The 24213-nt window shown below is 37.5% G+C and overlaps 1 protein-coding gene across 2 annotated transcripts in view; it reads right to left on the bottom strand.

The window, feature by feature from the left end:
- The window catches only part of stat3 (signal transducer and activator of transcription 3 (acute-phase response factor)), a 44955-nt gene extending 24156 nt beyond the window's left edge, over positions 1–20799 (bottom strand). Inside the window, exons 1-4 of one of the 2 annotated variants that reach the window (XM_063037778.1) lie at positions 20542–20799; positions 18866–18972; positions 3115–3264; positions 1455–1599 (exon numbers count right to left, since the gene is read on the bottom strand). In XM_063037778.1, the coding sequence (XP_062893848.1) occupies positions 1455–1599; positions 3115–3242 (273 nt within the window). In that variant the 5' untranslated portion in view covers positions 3243–3264; positions 18866–18972; positions 20542–20799. The remainder of the gene's footprint in view (positions 1–1454; positions 1600–3114; positions 3265–18865; positions 18973–20541) is intronic. The other variant, XM_063037779.1, reaches the window with a different exon arrangement.
- Positions 20800–24213: the final 3414 nt, after the last annotated feature.

A 24213-nucleotide genomic window follows, 5' to 3' on the forward strand; every position in this document is an offset into this window, starting at 1 on the left:
AAACCTCCATGTGGGTTTTCGATATTTGAGACAGACGTTTCCCAGAATAACTGATGCCAAGATTTCGGAAGGCAATTTTGTTGGTCCACAAGTTAAACAGGTCATCATAGGCAATTCGAAGACCAGAGAAGGACATTCAAGGACGTTGTTGAAGATTTTCTTGGCAACTACAGAGTACCAAGCTACGTGCAGCTGGTTGACAACATGCTTCAAGCATACAAAACCATGAGGTGCAACATGTCAGTAAAGCTTCATTTTCTGTGTTCCCATTTAGACTTCTTCCCTGCAAGTCTTGGCATTGCCAGTGATGAGCATGGTGAAAGGTTTCACCAGGACATTGCGGTCATGGAGAAAAGGTATCAGGGCAACTGGAAACCCTGCTTGGGTGATTATTGTTCGACACTGAAGCAAGAAGCCTCAGACACGGAGTACAAACAAAAATCATTAACAAAACATATTTAGCTTAGTTAGCAAAGCATCAGCACCATTATGCAATTAAACACATTATATTCAATAAAACTTAACTTCATTTCTCCAAATTCCTATTGATACAAGTAGTCTGAAATTAAATTTGTGTTCAGCTTCAAGCAGGCTATCATAAACAAAAAATATTTCAGAGGAAGCAACATTTGCGAAAAAATTTGCTGTCCAGTGTTATTTTCCACAAGGCAAGACAGTTCTTGTGAGGCTTTAGGGTTCTGACTTTTATTGCCCCTCATTCTTTGGGGAAACCTTCGGTTTTCATGGATGTTTGCAAAGAGCAAGAATTGCAGATTGCATATTGCATACATTCTCTGGTATTAAATGGAACTATTGAAAAAAATGAAGCAATCAAAAACTTCGTTTTGGTGGTTTATTAAAGTGATTTTTAAAAACTGATGGTCACAATGAATATCCAATGAAAACTTAAAGACAGATAAAGCAAGTTAAGTGACAAATTTCCAGATGACTAACTACGGCAGCATCAGGAACCTCTTACTAGATTCTTTCCACTTCAACCTTGACAATTTACTAGTGTAACCCCATGAAAGTGTTAAAGCAACTGGATATGCTAAGCAGGAACCTTGGAAATCTTAATTACCAAAAGTTAGCATCACTGTCTCAAATACACTTCATTTCCTCTACAAACTTCTACTACACTGGAAAAGTATAACATTAATCATAAATAGAAGCCATTCAAGGCAAGTATCAACGAAGCTTGCAAATGGCATCATTCTATGTTACATTTAAAGGAAAAAAAGCTTGTTAAGTTTTAACCAAGTCTTTGCAGGGATTCATTGTTGAAGCTCAACATATGCTTAAGGGAATTAAATATGGGCTGTGTTATTCAGGCCATAAAGTACAGGCCTAATCAGCATCAGTTATTCACTGCAAAGAATATCAGCTATTATTATATTGAAACTATCCACACTCATCTTTAATTACATATTCATTCACCAACAGTAGATAAATACCTGGAGGTACTGCTTGATCTTCCGCAGATTATGCTGATACAAAACATTGGATTCTTGCAAAAATCTGCTGTACTGTTGGTCAATCTCACCCAACAGATTGTGGAATACCAGTGTAGCATGTGATTCCTTACTGGCAGCATATGCCCTAGAATGTTAAACAGTTATTTCAATGGCAAAATTAACTCGTCATCACCACATTGGCATCTTCATTATAAAATTAATATTCTGGATAACAGCAACCAAAATAAATTAAAACAAATTCAGAGAAATCTAAAACTAAAATCAAGACAAATTTATTGAGAGATGTGCAAAAGAAAATCAAAGTATACTGCAAAATTTCAAAACTGCATGAAAAGGAGTTTTCCAGATATTTGACTTTCTATAACATTCACATGCTTTTGATGATACAAAGGTGTTGCCTGTGATTTTCCACAGAACTGCTCCTGGTTTGTGCAGTATTTTGGTCTTCCCCTGTTCCAGCCTACACCCCACCCCCCCCCAAACCATGCACACACAAATTGAGTTTCTAAACAAGTTCCACAATGATTAAGCACGTAGAATAAGAGATTTAAAAAAAAATCCCAGATTGCATTTTAGTAGCATAAATGATAAATCAAAGATCAACTTTATTTGCTATATACACATTTACATCTATTAGGAATTTGCTAAAGAATTATATATAAACAATTTAGAAGTTAGTGTAGACATGGAATAAAATGTGCATAAATACATAAATACTAGCATGTATTCACAATGTAAACAGCATTATAAAAAGAGGTTTAAAGTGTTTACAATGCAGTGCCTGAGGTAATAGGTAGAGGTGCTGGGGTGGGGGGGGGGGTGGAGGAGGGCTAACTAGCATAGTTGATCAGAAAAACTGCTTGAGTGGAGAAGCTTTTAGATGGTGTGAAGTTTTTGTTTTAATACTCCTTTCCAGAAGGGAGCTTTTGGAAAAGGCAGTTCACTGGGTGGGTAGTGTCCGTAATGATTTGTCCTGCTCACATACAAGTTCTGCAGTGATGGAAGACTGCAGCTAATGACCTGCTGTCCTGTCAGGTCACTGTCGTTTTCACACACTGTGAGAGGATGTTGCACCAAACCAGACAGTAATGGCTGATGTGAGGATGCTCTGAATGATGGCAGTGTAGAATTGCACCAGTATGTGCTGGGGAAGATGGAATTTTACCAACTGCCACAAGAAGTACATCCTCTGCCAAGCCTTCTTTTAAATGAAAGAGATATGGTTCTCCCAATGAGATCATGCAAAATAACGATGCCCAGGAATCAGAATGTTGAAACATGCTAACTTTATAGTTGTTGTTGATGAGAGGATTGAGAAGAGACATTTCTCCTGAGGTCAATTTGCAATCTGCGCAGTTTTGAGGGCATTCAGCTCCAAGTTGTTGTGATTGCACCAGGACACAAGCTTGCTAATGGAAGCCGCAGTGGAGTATTAAAAACATTAATCTTTAAATAACAATAGATATTCAATCACTCAGTGTGTAATCACGGCAAAAAGCATACTTGCAAAAGGCAGCAGGCCCTAGACCAAAGAATTGGCAGCAGAGTCAATTGATCTGTGTTTATCTTTAAAATATTTTTAACGCATTTGGTTTGATAACCTCAACCCTTAACAGTCCTCAACAGTTGTCATACATACCAATCCTGAGTTTCAATCCAGGCTGCCAGAAACTGCCTCAGCTCCATAGGAAAGCTGTCACTATAAAGTTGGTGCAGTTGCTCCAGATACCTGGTATCCAACTGTTGTAATTGATTCCACTGTGCCATTGTATGAAGGTATTATAGAAAGCTGAAATAAACGCAAGAAGTTAGAAAAGGTGACAAGTGGCAAGTTAACAAGTTTTCCCATAAATTCAGCAAGTCCTGTCCCTAAAGTACATTTCTCTCAGAACATTCAGAATGCAAGTTGCAGTTCAAAGAAATACCTCTTTTAAGGCTTAAGGCGTCTTAATGCCCGTATTTTCAATTTTCCTAGAATAGTGCAATCATCTCCTTCAGCCAGTTTTGCAAACCCATAGATATATTTTAATTTACAAAATCCATGACATGGAATTGCAGAAACACTGAACATCCTGGAAATGATGCAAGCCTTCAAACAGAACTGTAGGCACTATGTATATTGTGTATATTTCCAAACAACTGTCATTTTAAGGAAATGTTAAACTTAACTGATGGTTTCCCATCTTCATACACAAAAGGTTGTGTGTATTCCAAATAAAATTCCTACTACTTTAGCAGAATTAAATCTATCACTGACATATGATGTGAAATGTGTTCTTTTGTAGCAGCAGTACAAAGTTGTAAACAATCTAAATTACAAAGCTAAATAGTGAAAAGGAAAAAATTAGTAGTTTTCATGGATTCATGGACCTTCTAGAAATTTGATGGCAAAAGGGAAGAAGCTGTTCCTAAAATCACTGATTGTGTGTCTTCAGGCTCCTGAACATCCATCCTGATGGCAAAAATGAGGAGGGCATGTCCCGGGTGTCAAGGTTACTTAATAACGGATGCTGCCTTAAGGCGCCACCTCAAAAATGTCCTCAATGGTGGAGAGGGTTGTGCCCATAATGGAGCTGGTTGAGTCCACAATCTTCTGCAGCCTCTTACTATCCTATGCAATGAAGCCTCCATATTAGAATGTGATGCAACCAAGTATTTTGCTCTCCATCTATAAAAAACTTGCAAGAGTCTTTGGTGACATACCAAATCTCCTCAAACAACTTGACGCTGCACATCCTTTCTGTCACTGACCCTCAATGAGGATTGGTGCATGTTCTCCCAACTTCCCCTTCCTGAAGTCCCTGACCTCTCTTGGTCTTGCTAACACTGAGTGCAAAGTTGTTGTAACACAACTCAGCCAGCTGATCTATCTCACTCTTGTACGCCTCCTCATTGCCATCTGGAGATTTAAGTAATGACAATTGTGTCACTCACAAATTTAGAGGTGGCATTTGAGCTTAGCCACAGTCATGGATGCAGAGTGACAGTAGGTCAAGTACACATCCTTGAGATGTGCCTTTGTTGATTGTCAGCGAGGAAATGTTATCATTTAGATCCATACTGACTGGTCTCCTGATTAGCAAGTCAACAACCCAGCTGAAGAAGGTGGTACAGAGGCCCAGGTTTAGAAGATTCATAATTAATACTGAGGGGATGATGGTATTGAATGCTGAGCTATAATAAATGGCATCATGACACGCTTCGCTATTGTTCAGATGCTCCAAAGCAGAATGGAGAGCCAGTCAGACTGTGTCCACTGTAGAGCTTTGGCAGTAAGCTTATGATAATTTAATCACAATTAGTTTCCAGTTATTTCAATATCAAGATTTAAATATGTCAGAAATTGATACGATAGTGTAATTGTGGAGTTCAATGACTTGTTGCTTTTTGTCATTACAGAAAATTACTAAATAATTCTGCAATATGGTTACAGGAAATAAGCTTTTAAGTGAACAAATAATTCTTTACAATTTATTTTTCAAAATGCAGGAGATGATAACAACCTAGTCTGTTTCAAAGGCAAAGAACAAATATAATGCTGTAACTGAGAAAGAAACCAGCAATTTTCAAATACCGTGTGGTATTCCCTACAGAATATTTGATAATTCACTAGTTTTTCCAAAATTCTAAGATACACAAATGGTTTCAATTGCTAATAGTAGAAATAGACAAGTCTTGTATGCTTCAACATGCAAAAATATATACATTTTTGATTTGTCAAGAATACTAAGTTCTGTCAGATTCTTGTAGTGAGAGTAAACCCTACCATTTACAATTTCAAAATGAAACCCAAGTTATTCAAAGGACAAATTTTTTGTTTGCATTTTGTTCTGTCTGGTGTTGTGCTTTTCATTTAGACTAGTTTTACACCTTTGTTTTAAGAAAAGTGTTCTCACTATTAAGGGCCATTGAGAAAGTAGAATGTTTTGGATTTTAGTGCCATTCTAAAGTTAAGCAAAAATATCTTGGTTTCACTAAGGGATCACTGATGTCAGAGGTGGCAATTTTCAGAAGGCTTGCTAAATTCAAGTTCCCTCCATATACTCAAATGGATACAAATGATTATGTGGCACTTAATCTTGGCCAATATTTTTCCATTCAGTAAAATTCTTCTGACTTGTACAAACTTACTGCATCCAAAATGACTGAACTGTTCCCTACAACAGTATCACTTTGAAAAGTAATGCATTTTCTGTAAACACTTTTGCATATCCTGAGACTGCAGAAGACCTTATAGAATTGCAATTCTTCATAAAAAAAATTACCTACAAAAAGTTCACCCTCTCCATCTTGTTTTAAATATTTAACTTCCTACGTTTTCACTCATTTCCAGCACTAGTGACAATGAAAGAAAAACTGCTAACAACTAAACAAAATGTACCCATGCAATTACTAAACCACAGACAGAAGTCTAGCATAACCACACAAAAAAATCCTCACAATGGTGCTACACTATTCCATAGTTTCTTCAGAAGGTTTTAAAGTAGTCATTCGAAAATTGGTCCTGAATAAAAAGGTATACCCAAAATGACGTGACAAAAGTTAAATAGTACTAGACCCAGATTCATTCTATTTATAAATAGGAAATAAGTCTGAAAACTTTTGATCTTGCAAAGCCACAGGAAAATAACCCGTGAATCACAAAGTACAGTGATGTGTCAACTAATTAAAACCAAAACCAAGGGCAGTCGTCAGATCCATAACAGAGAATTTTTTTTATACATCAAGATGCACAAGTATGAATCCTTATTTTAAAACTGTGTAATCTCCTATTCCCTCAGGTAGGGGGCAGATATTTAGGGTGAAAAGGGCAAGAATTTAAAGGGACCTAAAGGGAAAGCTTCTTCCCATATAGAGGGTGGTGAGAATATGGAATGAGACAGGTATAATAGTATAATTTGAATAGGTACTTGGAGAGGGAAGGCAGGGCTTAGAGGGATATAGGCAAAATGCAGAAAATTGGGACTAGCTGGTTGGTCATCGTGGTCAGCATGGACTCTGAGCTGAAGGACCTGTATCCATGCTGTAATGCTCTATGACTCTATAGAAGAAATCAAATTTACAGCAAAATGTTTGTCCCACAGTACAAATACGTACTGCTTAGTAAGTTAATTGGTCAGTGTAAATTGCCCTGTGATTAGGCTAGTGTTAAAATTGGTGGGTACATGGGTGGCGTGGCTCATTTGGGCCGGAAAGGACTGCTTAACGCTGATCTCTAAATAGATAAATACATTTAAAGAAACACATGCAAAAGAACTCGTGCAGCATTAGCCAAAGGACAGGAGACTCCAATGAAGAGTTGAACTACAACCTTAAAACAGGAAAGTATAAGGTAACTTAACACAATTCTCATTGTCAGAAATTCATTTAGACTGCAAAGATTCAGATGCAGGGCACTAGCATAGCTTCTGAGAAATCGATATCAAAGCGTTTCTTTTCTGCCCCTGGTTGTTGGGGATGGAGAGCAGACTTCATGTCTAAACTAAGATGAAACTGATAATCAAGTAACTAAATAATGTCCGTTTCAAATGCCAACTAAAAACAGCACAAAGTAAAACTTTGACATGAAAAACTAAAATAAAACACTGCCCAGTGAAACACAAGCTTTTTCGAAATGTTCTTATTATGCTGTACAAATGCTTATAAAATTTCATATGAAAACAAAACAGCTTAATAGGTCAGAATTGACTGCAACTTCCTGTTAGAAAGGTAAATTCCCCAGCTAACGTATGTTTACAGCTATTTTCCATGATATTTACATCATTCTGAGTAGGCAAATAAGTTTCTTAAAGTCCTTTGAAAAATACCTACACCCAAAGACAATCGAAATTCCCAAATCAGCAATGTGAACATTTTAAAATAATTTACTACCCAAGATGTAGGGTTCTGGGGAAAACCCCCACTAATGCAGAAAGAATGCTAATGAAACCAACAGCAGGTTGTGTTTTCCCAGTGGGTGACATTAAAAATCACATAATTCATAGTCATGCAACAAAAAGATACATAATGTGTATGTACTAGGGTCAAATTAAAGTATTCCTGGAAATTTGCAATGTTAGAAATTCATTTGTGGAATGCAGATGTTATTAGCAAAGCCAGATCTTACTGCCCATCTTTAACTGACCCTTTGAATTTAGCTGCTTACCAAACCACCTTGGAAGGCAATATGGAGTTGATTTGTGTCCCCAGATCCATCAAATAGCCAGACTAGTTAAATGGTGTATTTCCTTCAAAAGAAATTAGTGAATCTGGCTGTTTTAAAAACAATATAGTAAGTTCATGATCACCATTATACCAGCTTCTTTCTTTAAAAAACTATTCTGAATTTAAATTACTTGAATTTAATTTGTTTTACTGATTTTGAGAGATTCAAATACATCCTTTATCAATAGCCCAGGCCTCTGGATGCTAATACAGTAAGCTAACCGTAATGTTACTGTCAATGATACCCAATATGAACTGTCCAGAATTTGATCTACAGAAGGGATACAGGCCAAGTCAGAATATTGACCCATTTACAGGGATCATGGACAAAAGCAATATATATGCCAGGCTACTACTCATCGATTACAGGTAAAAAAAAACATTATCCTCTCAGTACTAATTAGTAAACTTCAAAACCTAGGTCTCTTTACCTCCCTATGCATCTAGATCCTCGACTTCAAGTATAGATTGTTATCATCTCCTCCAATGGTAATCGACACAGGTGCACCTCAAGGATGTGTGCTTAGCCCACTACTTTACTCTCTCGACACACAATTGTGTGGTTAGGCACAGCTCAAACTGCACCCAACACATTTGTCAATGACACCACTGTTGTTAGTAGAATCCCAGTTGACAACGAGGAGGAATACAGGAGTGAGATAGATCAGCTGGTTGAGTAGTGTCACAACAACATCAGCAAGACCAAAGAATTAATTATAGACTTCAGAAAGGGGAAGTTGGGAGAACACCCACAAGCCCTAATTGAGGTGTCAGTGGCAGTAAGGGTGAGCAGCTTCAAGTTCTGAGCAACATCAAGATCTATCCTAGGTCCAACACACTAATGCAATCACAAAGGAGGCATCCAGCAGGTCTACTTCATGAGGAGATTTGGTATGTTACCAAAGACTCTAGCAAACTTCTACAGATGTACGATGAAGAGCATTCTGACCAGTTGTATCAAAGCCTAGTATGAAGTCCCCAATGTGGAGGATTGAAGGAGGCTACAGATAATTGTAGACTCAGCCAGCTCCATCAAGGACATCTTAAAAAGGTGGCGCCTCAAGGTGGCAGCATTCATCTTTAAGGACTTTCACCATCTGGGACATACCCTCTTCGCATTACTATCATTGACGGGTATTGGAGTCTGAAGACCACACTCAACATTTTACGCTCTCCTTTGCCATCAGATTTCTGAACACCCTTGTTACTCCTCTTTTGCATTATTTATGTACTTGAGTAATTTTATGTCCTGCACTGCTGCTCCACAAAGCAACAAAGCAATAGAAAACATGCAACCATGAAACAGACATCAATGACATTGCCCCAATCCACACTGATTGCATCACTTTATTTTTAATTGTGAACTCAAACAAATTCATGCATCATGTGCCATTAAGAGATTTGTTGATTCCTTGTATATATTAGATCCCAAATTAAATTACACAACATTTTAAAAAGGTAATTTGCCAGGCTTCTATCAGTTAACTCAACTTTAAATCCCAAAATTGAAATACCAATCTTTCTCATTTGTTATGAGCAATTTGATGTGACCTTCAGTTTCAATTTTGACATACAAAACTAAGTCAAGAGTAATTCAGTGAGGGCAATACCTACTTCACTTTCTGTGAATTAAAGGAAGAAAACCTTAAAATTACTCAGCTCTGATTCACCAATGACAAAGATACCTACAGTCTAAAAGCAGCAATACCATTGCACTATTTGAAGTGGGACTTTTTTTTTAATAAAAGGGAAATTCTAAAACCATACAAACTTTTGAAGAACTATTTAACATTCACATAAGACATACTATATAAGCAGACCAAGTGCAAGGTCACCAAACATCAAAATACAATGCATCTTGCAATAAAAGCCATAAACAAAATGCTCTAATGCATAATGAAACTATATGTGATACAACCGAAGTATTATAGAGTCCAAAACAGGGGAAGAAATTTTTAACTACACAGAAGTTCAACATAATTAAGTTTCAAATTTCCAAATAATACTTGATATGGATTAAACCCATTTGTGCCCTTTGCATTTTCTGATTTATGCATTTCCAGTAACTACACCATTTCTGCACTGTACCCCAAATGATCAAATCCCAAATTCAGTACATTAACAGTTCAATATTCCAGCATGGATAGTTTCCAACAACACAACCTCTGTGCTTTATTCATAATCATCCCTCATAGGAGGTTTCTTGAAAGCTGTTGAACATGGGATAGAGTAAAAACAAACAATGCAATTATTTTTTGTCTGAATTAAGAATGTGCACTCGTCCTGCATTTTAATAAGGCAATATTGGGAATACTAGCAACTTTTAAATTTCACAAGGAGGCAGGTGATAGGTCATGACGCTGTCAATTACTAGTTTCTGGTTCCACCACAAACCAGAGCATCACAAAACAGTTACAGAGTGGAAATTGATGAGACAAATTTCTTCCTCTTATAGAGGGGCAATCCAAATACCCATTTTGTTCACTGGAATCTCAATCTTTATTACTTTTCTTAATGTTTGCCTCCAATTCAGAAATACTAATTCAATTTTATTCCTTGCTAGGACTTCCAAGTTACTTATCCTGAGTTAACAGACTACTGTACACATCACAACCAGTTATTCATGTACTCTTACTCCCTTTCCCCAAAATCACCAACACATCTTTTTAAAACAGTATTTCACACCTTAAATTTTAATTTCTACAAGATAAAAGCATTTACCAAAATTAACATATGCAGACAAACTTACAATGTTATCATTGTTATTTTCACTTGTGCTGAAGCACAAGTTAAGAAATGAAAATTCACATCTGAAAATTCTACTCAAAACTATTTCATATTATGCATGAACAAGATTGGATTTAGAGTCTACAGAGAAAGTGACCAATTGTCAGTGACAATTTTAAACGCAAGCACAGCTGGAACAATTGATCAAAGACAAATTGATTGAAATTGAAAAACATAAATTGGTGCCTCCAGCAAAGGTACAGACATAAGACTGAAGTGCTGGTTCCTTTGCCACTCCTGTTATCTGCTGATCAACAAGTGTTTTTTTGTGTGTGCAAGGACAGACAAGCCTTAAGGCTTGCAGTTTCTAGCCACCTTCCCATGAACTGCATCAGAATTAGTTACACTACCAACCCAGATCCATGACAGTTAAGCCTTAAGCAAGCACATTCAGAGAATTTTCACAGATCTTAATCAATACGCCAGCATCTGATGTATGGAGAAATGGAAGGGAGTGGGGGAAAGAGAGAAAAAAAAAATTTGGGCTGATTTTACTACTTTAAAAACAAACCCATAACCAAGCTGGCAATCTACAAACATGATTGTCAAATTGAAAGAGAATAGATGTCCATGGTTCACATGAAAGCAGACAAAAAGCAGTCGGCCTACTCCAACTGGCATTGTGGCAACACATTTCTAAGTTATTTCCCTATTTTTAATCTCAGAAGATGAGACACACAAGCAACCCAAAGGCAACATTGTGCAACAACTCTTGGAGCGTTTCTATACATTACTTTTGCTGACACTATGCAATCAGTTGAACTAAATGGAGAAATAAAAACAAACTAAGCTGTAACTCTACAAGAAATCAGTACTTACAAATGCAAACTATGTGAGAGAGAACAGAATTTCACAGAAAAAAAGACAAATATAATAGGGTGAAAATGTATAAATTTGAAAACTTTCATCCATTTAACAATTCAACATTAGCAAAAACACAGATGCAAAGATTTTCCTTTATTTACCGCGGGACTAGACATTGCCAACAGTGATCAACATATTTTGTTTTACTTCTGTAATTACAGAGAGGAATGCAAGTTTAGACATTAAACTTTAGGAGTGCAGGTGAGGAGAGGAAAACAGGGTTAGGACAAAAAAAAGGAAGCAATTGAACTGAAGACAGAGGTAGGAGGTATGAATTTGCTATGGTGTTTACGAAATGAGTACTAAAAATGTCAGCAACACACATCAAAGTTGCTGGTGAACGCAGCAGGCCAAGCAGCATCTGTAGGAAGAGGTGCAGTTGACGTTTCAGGCCGAGACCCTTCGTCAGGACTAGATTGCATTTTGATATAATGAAATAGAAAATTAAATGTAACAAGACCCACACCAATGAAGGAAGCATATAAATATACGAAGGTAAGTGGAGAGAATCAGCTTCATATTTGTAGATTTTGTTGAATGAAGTGTTTAAGAGTGATTAAGGTCATCAACTCAAAAGATATGCTTCTCCACAGAACATGCACAACTCAGTTATTTCCAAAATGTTCTTTATATTTCATAATTTCACGGCCTACATTATACTTTGCATTCCAAAAAGGTACTAGATACAGACAATCGTCAAAGGGGCTTTGGATGCTTCAACCTGAGATGCCCTAGGCTATGGTAAAACCTTTGAACACACACACACACGCGCCCCCCCCACAAGAAAACAAGTCACATGTAATAATTATTTGGGAACTGGGAGCACTTCCTTAAACACAAATTTAGAAATCTGTGCAGATAATCCAAGACATTCTATATACCAAAAGAAATCAATGGCCTTTGGCTTGATAGGGCCTCATTCTTTGCTTGGTTTCCTTTTTTATCTATCTCTGGGCTTGCCAGAACTAGAAATTCTATCCAAACCCTTTTCTTTATCTTCTGACCCATAGTCATTCATTTCACACACATTTAAAGGTGAAGGTGAAAAAAAAAGTAATGAAAATAAGTTTATGCACTGCATTTGCAAACAACAGCATAAAGCTGATAGGTTTTAATTATGTTTGTTTTGTTAAAAATAAACTATATAAAAGAAGTATTTTCCCCCAGGGTAAGAGTGCTAAAATGGATCAATGCCCTTTAGCAGAGCACCAGTATACACAGTTATTCCACAACAGCAGTGAAAACAAACCTGCTGCTATGTCTAGAAAAATTATCTTTCATAAGAAAATTTGACTTGGCCATAATTATTTTATCCTTAAAAAAAATTTAAAAAGTTAATCAACTTTGTTCAAACCATTCTGGTTAACACCATCACAGTACCAAAAGCATCCTTCTCAAAATCACAATGACAAAACTGTTTTCACTTTCCTTGCCTTTTGGGTCATCTGCAGCTTGACACAATAACCACCCCATCCTCTAAAACTTCTAAGTTCAGGGGTTCCCAACCTTTTTTATGCCATGGAAGCTTACCATTAACTGAGAGGTTTGTGGACCCCAGGTTGGGGACCCCTACTCTAACTGTTCAGGAATACTTTGGTTCCATTCTCATCCATAAAGTCATCTACCGGCGGTGGGAAATCACCAGAAATTGCTTCTTTATTACTGGTGCTCCTCAACAACTTTTCTTCAGCCCCCTTCAATTTCGCATTCACATCCACCTTCTTAACAACATCAGGAAACATGAAATCAGTTTCAATACACATTCTCTTCACCCCTCCAGCTTCAAATTATTAAACTCGTTAACTCAATATTCTGGTCTGTGAGAACATGGACAAGGAAAGTTTGGAGGGGCAAGAGCCAAATGAAGACATACGGGATTAGCTCAGTAAGGCATCTTGATCAGTTTAGACAAATTAGATCAAAGGACCTGCTTACAAGCTGCACAACTCTATGCCTTGACAGACACCATGCAAATGGCAGTAGTTTTAATCTCCAAGAGCTTATAATGGTGCTCCTGAAGAGGCCATGAAGAACCATCTATTTGCTACCTTACATTAATCCAAGTACAAATTTTATGGGGTATTAAAGGAAATCCACTGAGAATAAAGTGAAACTTTCAAAACTCACCCTCTTTTCCTACTTAACTTTCTCCAAATTACTTCAGGAAGACATTTGAATTTCAAGGGGGGAAAAACTCAATCTTTCAGTGCCATGGAAGGCAAAACAAATGACTTAGCTATTGTATTTTATTTTAATTTTAATAAAACAGTACAAAAAAAAACAGGTGTCAATAGAATCATTTCCACATTTAGAAAAACTGCAAATAGGGCAAAGTTCATATTTAGCATCAACAGCCAAATATGTGCAAATATAGTTGCAAATTGCAATCAATGCTATACACCTAAACAGGCAGCGTTGTGTTAATAATCGGCAATTTAATTCTCCTCTGTAATCACATCTTTAAGAATATAATTAATGCTTTACTGGTATACATTTAGAAAGGTTCTCCAAGTTTACTGGTTGATCTAATGAGATCTTATCACCACCCTCTCTGCAATTTAACACACTTTTTTCTGTCTTTTCCAGTTTTCACAAATAGTCTTCAACCTGAAACATTAACATTTACCACAGATGCTGCCTGAAATGCTGAATGCTTTAAGTGTTTTGCTTTTTTCATATTTCCAGCACCTATAGTTTTTGATTGTCATAACGAAACTTGTATTGTGTGTAACCATATTCTTTCATACTTGACTCTCTACCAAAGGGTCATGTGGGCCACTCAATTTGAAAGTTCAACTCTAATCTCTTGCAATTAATTCTATGCCCAATACAATGGTGAATATCTAAACAGTTCACTCTTCACCCCCCCCCATTTCCATGACCAGATACATAAAGCACAAGACCTTTCCCCCCATATATCAATAGACTACAGAATAACTAGGTAAAATAAAGCACCAGATTTACAAAATACATTGAAATCAATCCTACTTTTCTCTTATTCTCTAAAGGGTGTAGAATTAAGTTTAAGCAGTCAGTAATCACAAGATAGAAAGATCAAAAACTGAACAATCCAGTGGTATAGAAGGTAAGGTTTATAATATGATGTATAATTGGATCAGTAACACGATCTCCAAATAATTTTAATTGCAACTGGGTTTGTTACTGTGCTAGTTTTAATGACATTGCCAGTGAGTTGGTTGATGGTAAGGCTATTTTTTGTGCACTGATTTTTGGAGTTGCAGATTTTGTAATTATGCCACTTTCTTATTCTGGTTTCTGTCCCCTTCCCCTTCCTTCCAGTTCCAACTGTTTATTCCCCTCCATAGATGCTGCCTGATTTGTTGAGTTCCTCTAGCATTTCTGTGATACTCAAGATTTTCAAAATCTGCAGAACCTCGTGTTGATGTCTAATGGATCTCCTTAATATCTGCAATTCGTGCTATAATCTGGGTAAAGCCCCTGAACAGTGGAAGGAACATTACCTCACAAGCCACTCACTTGACGGCATCTTCTGCCCCATTTGTGGAAGAGAATGTGATTTCCACATTGGCCTAGTTAGCCACCTCAGAATCCACAAAACTAGAGTACAAATTATCCTTGATTCTGAGTCGGGGATTTAGACGCAAAAATCACTTCATGGAGCAAGATGTTTAATAGCTGAACAAGTCATTTTTAGAACTCATAGAATTGTTTTTGAACATAGACCAATACACACGATGTTGTGCCAACCTTATAACCTACTTCAAGAAGTGCTATATTCTAATTATTTTTGGATCAGTGGCTGAGTGAAAAGAAAAAGAGAAATTTAGGATCAATCTTATTTGTCTTTCTGCAGAGAAGCTATCTAATCTGATCCCTTGATAAGGACTGGTGTGTTTTCCTTTGACTTCCCCTTCCTGAAGTCTACAATCAATTCCTTAGTCTGAATGATGTTCAAGACAAGGTTGCTGCTGCAACATCACTCAACCAGCTAATCTGTCTCACTCCTGTACACCTCCTCATCACCATCTGAAATTCTGCCCAATACAGCATAAAATAACACAATTCTTTAAAACAAATCTCTGCTGCTATCAACCTTTTGCTCAATATTACTCTAGTTAAGTAGTGTGATTAAAAACCTCAAAAGGATGAAGTTAAATTACGTGCTGTTTATTTTTAAATGATTATGAAATCTTTTCATTCCACAAGAGTAATGACAATGCAAAACTCAGAATCAAGTTTAATATCACTGGTGAGCATCGTGAAATTTGTTGTTTTGCAGCAACGGTACATTGCAAGACATAATATAACTAAAATATTATATATATATATATATATATATATATATTAAATTAAATAAGTAGTGCAAAAAGAGAGCAAAAAAAATTGAGGTAGTGCTCATTGTCCATTCAGAAATCTGATGGCACAGGGAAAGAAGCTGTTCCTGAAGCAGTGAGTTTGTCTCTTCAAGCTCTTGTACCTCCTTGTTAATTGTAGTAATGAAAAGAGGACATGTCCTGGGTGGCAGGGGTCCTTAATGATGGATGCCGTCTTTTTGAGGAATCGCCTATTGAAGGTGTCCTTGATGCTGTGGAGGCTAGTGTCCATGATAGAGCTGGTTGAGTTTACAACTTTCTACAGCTTTTTCCAATCCTCTGCAGAGGCCTCTCCATACCAGACAGTGATACAACCAATAAGGAATGATCTCTGCAGTATATCTGTAGAAATTTGCAAGAGTCTTTGGAGTCATACCAAGTCTCCTCAAACTCCAAATAAAATATAGCCTCTGTTGTGCTTCTTTCTAATTCCATCAATATGTTGGGCCCAATATGATGTTGACACCCAGGAACTTGAAACTACTCACCCCTTCCAGTGCTGATCCCTTGATAAGGACTGGTGTGTTTTCCTTTGACTTCCCCTTCCTGAAGTCTACAATCAATTCCTTAGTCTGAATGATGTTGAAGGCAAGGTTATTGCTGCAACATCACTCAACCAGCTAATCTGTCTCACTCCTGTACACCTCCTCATCACCATCTGAAATTCTGCCCAATACAGTTGTGGCTTCAGCAAATTTATAGATGGTGTTTAAGCAGTACCTAGCCACACAGCCACGGGTGTAGAGAGAGTAGAGGAGTGGGTTATGCACGTGTTGATTGTCAGCGAGATGTTATTTCCAATCCGTAGTGACTGTGGTCTCCCGATGAGGAAGTTAAGGATCCAGTTGCAGAAACCTAGGTTTTCGAGCTTGTTGATTAGAACTGAGGGAATGTTAAACTGTATTGTCCATTTACATTTCAAAGCACGGAATGACTCTAGTTACCACATTTGTTTCCCTCCTTCACTCACCTGCACCCACACCACACCCCAATACAAGATGCCATTAACATTCACAAAACTTGATCATGCCACTAGCGTATCCAAGGGAACTGATTAGTTACTTACTAGTTTATAAGATCCGAATATGATCGTATGAACTCGTCCCCACACCACTCCCCTTAAAAGGTACCTGCAGCAAACGCTACCTTTCCAAAAATTATTTAAAACTGAAGCAAATACAAGTGAATACAAGTGAAGCAACTTAAGTGAATACAAGACCTTAATTTCAGCAGGATTAAAGTGTTTACCAATTCAAATTCTATGGCTTAAAAATAGGACTTTAAATCAAGTATAATTACAGGGTGTGGAAATGATGAATGATACATGACATAAGAGCACAAGGAAAGCAAATTAAAAACACTCAGCAGGCCAGGCAACATCTGAAAGGATGGAAACGGGAGATAATGCTTCTGGCCAAAGTCAGTCAGTCAGCGGGTGCCGTCCCGAATCCGGGGTTGGCGGCTATGCACCTCCATCTTCTTCAATCTTGCGACAGCACCGAGTACAGCTTCTCCTCCAGTTTGTTCTCACTGGCCACCTTGGCACCACCCGCCGCCGCCCCCGCCGAACTCCAGCCCGAGGCCGTGTCGGCCTCCAGCCACGGCCGCTTCTTCGAGCTTGGCCCTTCCTTAGGCCTTGGGCAGGCCCAGGCACACGGTGCAGCACCCAAGTTCATCATGTCTCTTTTAACTAGGGGCATAGCATACGATTCGAAGGTACATGGTGAGGCTTTAATCTCTTCCACAGAAGACGGCCGTTGGCTCACAAGGAGCTCATCCACCCTTTGTCAGGTCTAGTTGTTGTTTTTTTTAAGTCCTGCTGGGTGTTCTCACACCCTCCTCACCAGACTAAGTCCAGTGGGGGAGCCGGCCCAAGTTGCCGTCCACTCGACCAAGTTCCCTGGCCAAGTGCCCGCCCCCCCGCCAAATCTCTCTGAGCGCCCGGCGCCCGACTGAAAACCATGGTCAAAGATCTTTCATCAAAACCAAGAAAATAGTTAGAAATCGAGTAAGTTTAACATTTCATAAATAGAGCAGTCTGTGATAGGGAAGAGAACAGAACAAGTGACAAATGCTGAAGGGCTGTTAAAATTGTTGAGATTAAGTCCAGTGAGCTATAACAGTTGGGAGCAGAATGGCTTGTTCTGATGAAAGGCTTACTGCCTGTATATGTCACAATTTTTGTCTCCTCTCCACCATACTACCAATCTGCTTAGCATTCACATATTTCAGATTTCCAGCAACTGCAATGTTTCATATTTCATCATTCTAGTGTTGTACCCCCACTACTTTTCTAGTTGTCTCATCTAAATAATGGAGCTGAAATTCACCAGCCTTCACACCTTCCTTCAGCCAGCATCACTATTTCTGCCAGCTCTGTTTGTCTCCTCACACATGCTGCATGATCTGCTGAGTATTTCCAGAACATTTCATTTTAATTTCAAATTTTCAACATCTGCTGATTTCTTGAGTTTTGATGGTAAAATTGAAGCAGCAAAATGTCTATTCTAGAGCCATAACCACCTTATTTTACAAGTTCAATATGAAATCAACAAATACCATTTGATACACTATCTTTAATGAACTAGCTGCAGATTTTTAAAATCATTTTGGGCAATGCATCTCACTTTAGCTAAAGTGTTATGAAGAAACATGTAATATACTCAAATTCCCAGGACTTTTTGCAATTTGATGAACGGGGAATGCTGTGGTATTCCTGCTCACGAGAAAGTGAACTTGTGGCACTACCAGCAAACGACTGCTAAAATCAGAATATCCTTCCTCATTCTTGTAAACTGAAGCAAAATACTACACTTCATGTTTTTTTGTTTTAGTTTCAAAATCATTTTACAATATTCACCTTCAACTGTGGACTAAATGAAATTATATTCAACTTGCATTGCCCAGATAGCTTGTTTGAAATGTCAAATTCTGAATTGCACTTCCTCTGACTGACATGTGATACTTCTTCCAAACTGAGTTTGCTGCTCTGAGATTAATTAGCATGAGAATACCATACAAACCTGTTCATCTATTAGCAATAGATTTAATACAAAAGTTAACAACAGAAACGTGGTGGTGGAGGGTGCATCATTGTAATAGTTTGGGCCCACATGTAATAATCATTTTTAAGAACAGAACCAACCCCATGTGAAATGGAGATGGAGAAAAATTACTCACTGATTTAAAGAAATGTTACTTCACTTGATCTCCTCAAATGACTAATCAAAATGATCTTCTCTCCACGGCTTTCTCGAGAGACAGGATATCTTTTCGGTACTCTAATACTGAAAAACAAAATGATTAACAGGGAATCAGATAACAGGAATGAAAATTGATTGGCAGGGGGAAGAGAGGGAGGTGGGAAATGTAATGGCTTAGATTAAGGGGAAATCACTAAAGATCTTGGAAATTCCAAAGACATCTAAATCAACTGAAAAGCAAAAAAAACTGACAAAAAAGTGTCATTTTCAAAGCATTAAGTAGTAAGGATTTTTTTAAACCAGCTCATTTATGCACAAAATCCCTTTAACGAACTGCAGCAAGTGTTTCATCAGTTATTCTGCAAGATGGACACAGGCAAAGTACTGCTTTTTTTTGATCAAAATCATTGAGGGATTATAATGCTAATAAATTTCTCAGATGCACATGAAACACAGTAGAATTTTGCTTGATATTCAAATAATTAACATTTCCTAACTTTAATAACTGAGTTATTTTGTGAGAAGCCATTTTCAGTCAGCTGTGTATAACACTCTTTGGTTAGATGGCACCGTACATAAATAAAAACAGTATGGAAAACACAACCAAGGGTTAAGGTTAGTAAAATCGTAGATTTGTTTAACCATGAAGTTACAAAACTAATTCATCTTTGATTACTTCCAGTTAAATCTCCAGATCACACGATCAAAATAGGTTATTTCTACATTAAAATGCCAACACTTGTTGAAGCAGCTGTTTCTATCATGAAAGCGCACAAATGCCAAAACAGTTCCATCCTTTCTGTATAACTTTTAACACACACAAACATTACTGAAATATTTATATGTAATAGATTAAAAACAGACCAATAAACTGAAGATCAAACATGCACTTTCACAACACACTGGATTCTCTGAAATTCTGCAGCATTTACTATGCAGTTAAGATAGCCGACCTTCATCACGGAAGTAAACTACCTCTGGGGTTTCTTTTCATATCTAAAATAATTCAAAAAATAGCCCAAATTGGATTTGCAAATCTAAAAATATTTTACATAATATAGTGAAGGCAAGTAATCTACTGAACAGGAATACAATTGTGTTGATTTAGAATGCATAAGGCCTCCAACAAATTCCAGATTAGCCCTCCACAACCTGCTCCAAGCATCAGAAGCTACTTCCTGGAGACAAACAGAATTTACATTTAATTGCGCTCCTCTGTATTATGATACATTTGTATTTTTTAAAAAAGCTATTATTCACCAAAAAGTTAGTCCAACAGAACTAAGCTATAAATGATAAACTGCAGCTCGCATAAACGAACTTCCTTTCACATAAAAATAGCCATTACTCTTCCTGTAACCGATGGCCGAATGAAAACATTTCAGTTAGTGTTATCCATAATCAAAGTGCAGCGATTTTCAGAAACCAGTAGTCTATCGTTTGTACATAAAATAGCTGATTTGAACATGATTAATTGCGATTGGGGAGGGGGTGTTAGAGTTTTCTGTATGTCAAATTCCAAGTATCAAAATATAAATAAATCCTCAGAAAATAATTTATATTTCTCATGCAATTATCACCTCATACCCCTTCCAGAACCACCTTTAGTGGTGATAAGGGAACATCAGGTCTCAGGCCTGTACCAGCACCTACCGGTAGCTCCCGACAAGAGCAACAAAAGTTTCCAGCCTGTCAATCCCAACTTTCTGACACCTCGCACTAGGGCTGAAACATCTTTGCCTCGGTCCACTCGCCGACCAGCTAATATTTTGTCACACAATTGATCCTTTTCGTCTCCAAAAAATTCCTGGAAAACCGTTGAATCACAGGTTTCAATGAATATTTTTGACGCAGTTTCCCTCCCCCCTTTACAAACTTCACTCACAACCTAGCCTGCTCGCCTTGATTGACAGTCGAACCGACCGCTTGAGAGCAAGTATCTGCATCCTCCCACGAAGTATGACGTAGAATGATAACCAATCGGCGAAGGGAAGAGGCGGGACCAAGGTTGGTTGAGAGGTGCCGAGCATTGGACCCGCCCCCGCGGCTGTTCCTTTGTGCCTGCTCCCTCCCTCAACAAGTTGCAGGAAGACGCATACACTCGCGCTTTTGAAAAGGAACTCGAACGGAGGGAGGAACGAAAGGTTTCTGTAATCACCTCAACTGCGAAATCATCTGAGTTCCTGGCAGCGATGACGTATTCGCCTGATCGCCAGTGCCAGAGAACAAATTGATGGGAGTTTTGCTGTCAATCAAATGAGTAACCTTTTTCATCTGACGAAAAGAGAAAGTTAATTGCATGTGCCTTTATACAGCATAATGAATTTTATTAAAGCTAGATTTTAAGCTTCTGACTCGAATTGAGAAGATTGGAAATCTTTTTGCGACTTAAGTATTGACTATTTGGATAGAATTATTTTATTTGATAAATTTTGCAAAGCAAAAGAAGAACAAGGCTACATTGATAACTAAGTATGTGAAAATACTAAATTATGTGATCAACAATACCCTATTAATGATTACTCGGCAAATGAAACAATAACATGGCTCTATTACCACGTTTCTGCAATTATTTCTATAAGGGAATTAAATTAAACTTTTATACATGGTACACTAGTCAATTAATTATCATTTCTAAACAGAAAATAGAACTCTTAAATTGGAAATATGTTGATTTTCTGCAGAAAAAAACATTTTCAATAGAATGTCTTTAACGTATTTTCATTTTCACTGATATTAAATATCTGGCTTGACAGGTTTGGGAGATAATTATAGAGCTGGTAGTCTCATATCAGATCTTGATTACATGTGAAATTATGCATTATATAAGCTTATATAAACTAATTTCTGCAGCACATCCTGCAGTATTTGAGCTGAATTCTCAAAATAGGGTCATAACCTACCTAAAGACAATCCACATGGCTAATATCTCTTTACAAACATACCTATGACACAGAACAGAACGAAAACAAATCATTTGCCAATTGCTGAAAGTGACTGAGTAAATTGACAAACCCCACCCTGCCTTTGCATTGTTTCTGAACCAACTGCCTTTGTCTCACTCATTTTGGGATGTATTTGCTGGTAAACTCATCTGGCTTCAATCCCTGCATTGCTTGGAATTTGAGAGCCAGTTACAGTATTGCAGTTTGCTGCCTCTTCAGCAGAACAGTGGCTATGGTTATAGAGACTGCCAACTAGTTATGCAATCAGCAACCTATATTTAGGTTTAGAGATATTTTATTGAGGGAAATTGATGGTGCAACAATATGAATAAACAACTATGTACTAGAATTTAATTACTTAATAGAACATGATCAGTCAAGCATAAGTTGACAGGCTTCTCCAAAAATTTTGAATCAACTTTATTATGTACTGAGACAAGGTATATCATTCCCACAATTTTCTTTCCTGGAAGCAGTTTGTGGAGTATGGCCTCGGAGAATCACATTGGTTCAGTGTCACTAACCACACAAATCAATCATGTATTCCACTAATGACTCTGAGAGCATATTTTCCTACTCAGTTTCCAGCTTTGCAATAGCTGGATGTGAACGGTGTTCGTGTTAAAGCAGCAATTCGATGTGATATAACTTCATATATCAAAAATTAAATATACCATAATTCTTTACTCTGAACATAAAGTAAAGCAATTGTTTACTTTTTACCTTGAAACATACAGCATGTGTATAAATTAGGACACAAAGCTTCACAGAGAATGATTTTTGCAGTTCTATCAAAATTTTAAAATGTATTCAGTCTGTGAGAGAAAAACATACATGCAGCAACATAAACAAATTTTCTTGTGAGATGTAGCCATATTTCATTATCCCTGAGAAAGTAGCTAAGAGCTGCCTTCCCATTCCATTGGTGATGGAGCCATAATGATGTTGTTTTTCATGGAGTTGCGGTATTTTGAAGGATGAGTGATATGTCTCCAGGTTGGAATGATGTGTGACTTGTAGGGGATATTGGAGGGGGTAATACTACTATAAACTTCTGGTGCTTCTTCTTCTAGAGGTGGCAATATTATTGAAGAAGGCTTGGCAAGTAACTTCAAAATTAAAAGTAAATTATTATCAAAGAACAAATATGTCACCAAATACTACCCTGAGATTCATTTTCTTGCAGACATTCACAGTAGAACAAAGAAATACAATAGAGCCAATGAAAAACTCCTGCTTGGTGGCACAATAATATCAGCGCCGGACTCCAGAGTGAAGGTTCCCGAGTTCGAATCCAAGTCGGGTTGAGCGTCGAGCTAACAACTCGGCCTCATAAAAAAAGAATAGCTTGCTACGGAAACACTGTCATGACGGTGCCCCAATAACTCCACTGCCGAGTTAAGGGCCATTCTTCTTCTTCTTCCTTAACAAAAAACTACACACAGCAACCATCAAACAACCAATGTGCAAAAGAAGACAAATTGTGCAAATGCAAAATAAAACAAATAATAATAATTAATAAATTAGTAGATAAATAATATTGAGAACACGAGTTGTAGAATCCATAGCTTGTGTTCAGTGATCATTTCAGGTTTGAAGTGAGTGAAGTTATCCATTTTGGTTCAGGAGCCTGATGGTTGAAGGGTAATAATCGTTTCTGAACCTGGTGGTGTGAGACCTAAGGCTATTGTACCTCCTTCCCAATGGCCGCAGTGAAAAGTAACTCAGTGCTCTTTGTACATGCTCTGCTCTGAAACTATGGCTAGCTAGTTGAAGAGAGTAAAGGCCTAGAGTATACCAATTTACTAATTTAGTATAAATTAACTAGACTGGTGGTCCTGGATGGTGCTGGATTTTTAATGGTTTTGTAGCTGTATCACACTCCTGACCCTTGTCTTGTAAATAGTGGAATAACTTTGGGGAGCCAGAAAGTGTCTGAGGTATGCTTTTAGCCAGAGTATTATGTGACTGATCCAGTTAACTTTCTGGTTGACAGTGAGTAGAGAACATTATTGGTGAAGGATTCACTTGGGGATGTCCTGCAGTGATGGCTCTAGGTCAGTGATGAATGGTTTAAGATTATTGTAAACCATTGACATTTTCCTTTTTACTAAATATGACTCCGGGTATGGAAAAAATCTCCCCTCTTGGTTCTCATTAACTTTATCTTTACTATGGCTAATAATTACTAACAATTGTCCATCCTTAGTTATTCCTGAGAAAAACGGTGGCAAGCCATTTGCTTTGATATAGTCGTAAAGTGAGCTTTTGACACATCAGTCTTCATAAATCAAAGCACTGAGTACAGGAGATGGGTGATATGTTGAAATTGTATAAGACATTGATGAGGCTTAATTTGGAGTATTGTATGCAGTTCTGG

This window comes from Mobula hypostoma, chromosome X1 (genome assembly GCF_963921235.1).
Source record: "Mobula hypostoma chromosome X1, sMobHyp1.1, whole genome shotgun sequence".
In the NCBI taxonomy this organism is placed as follows: Eukaryota; Metazoa; Chordata; class Chondrichthyes; order Myliobatiformes; family Myliobatidae; genus Mobula; species Mobula hypostoma.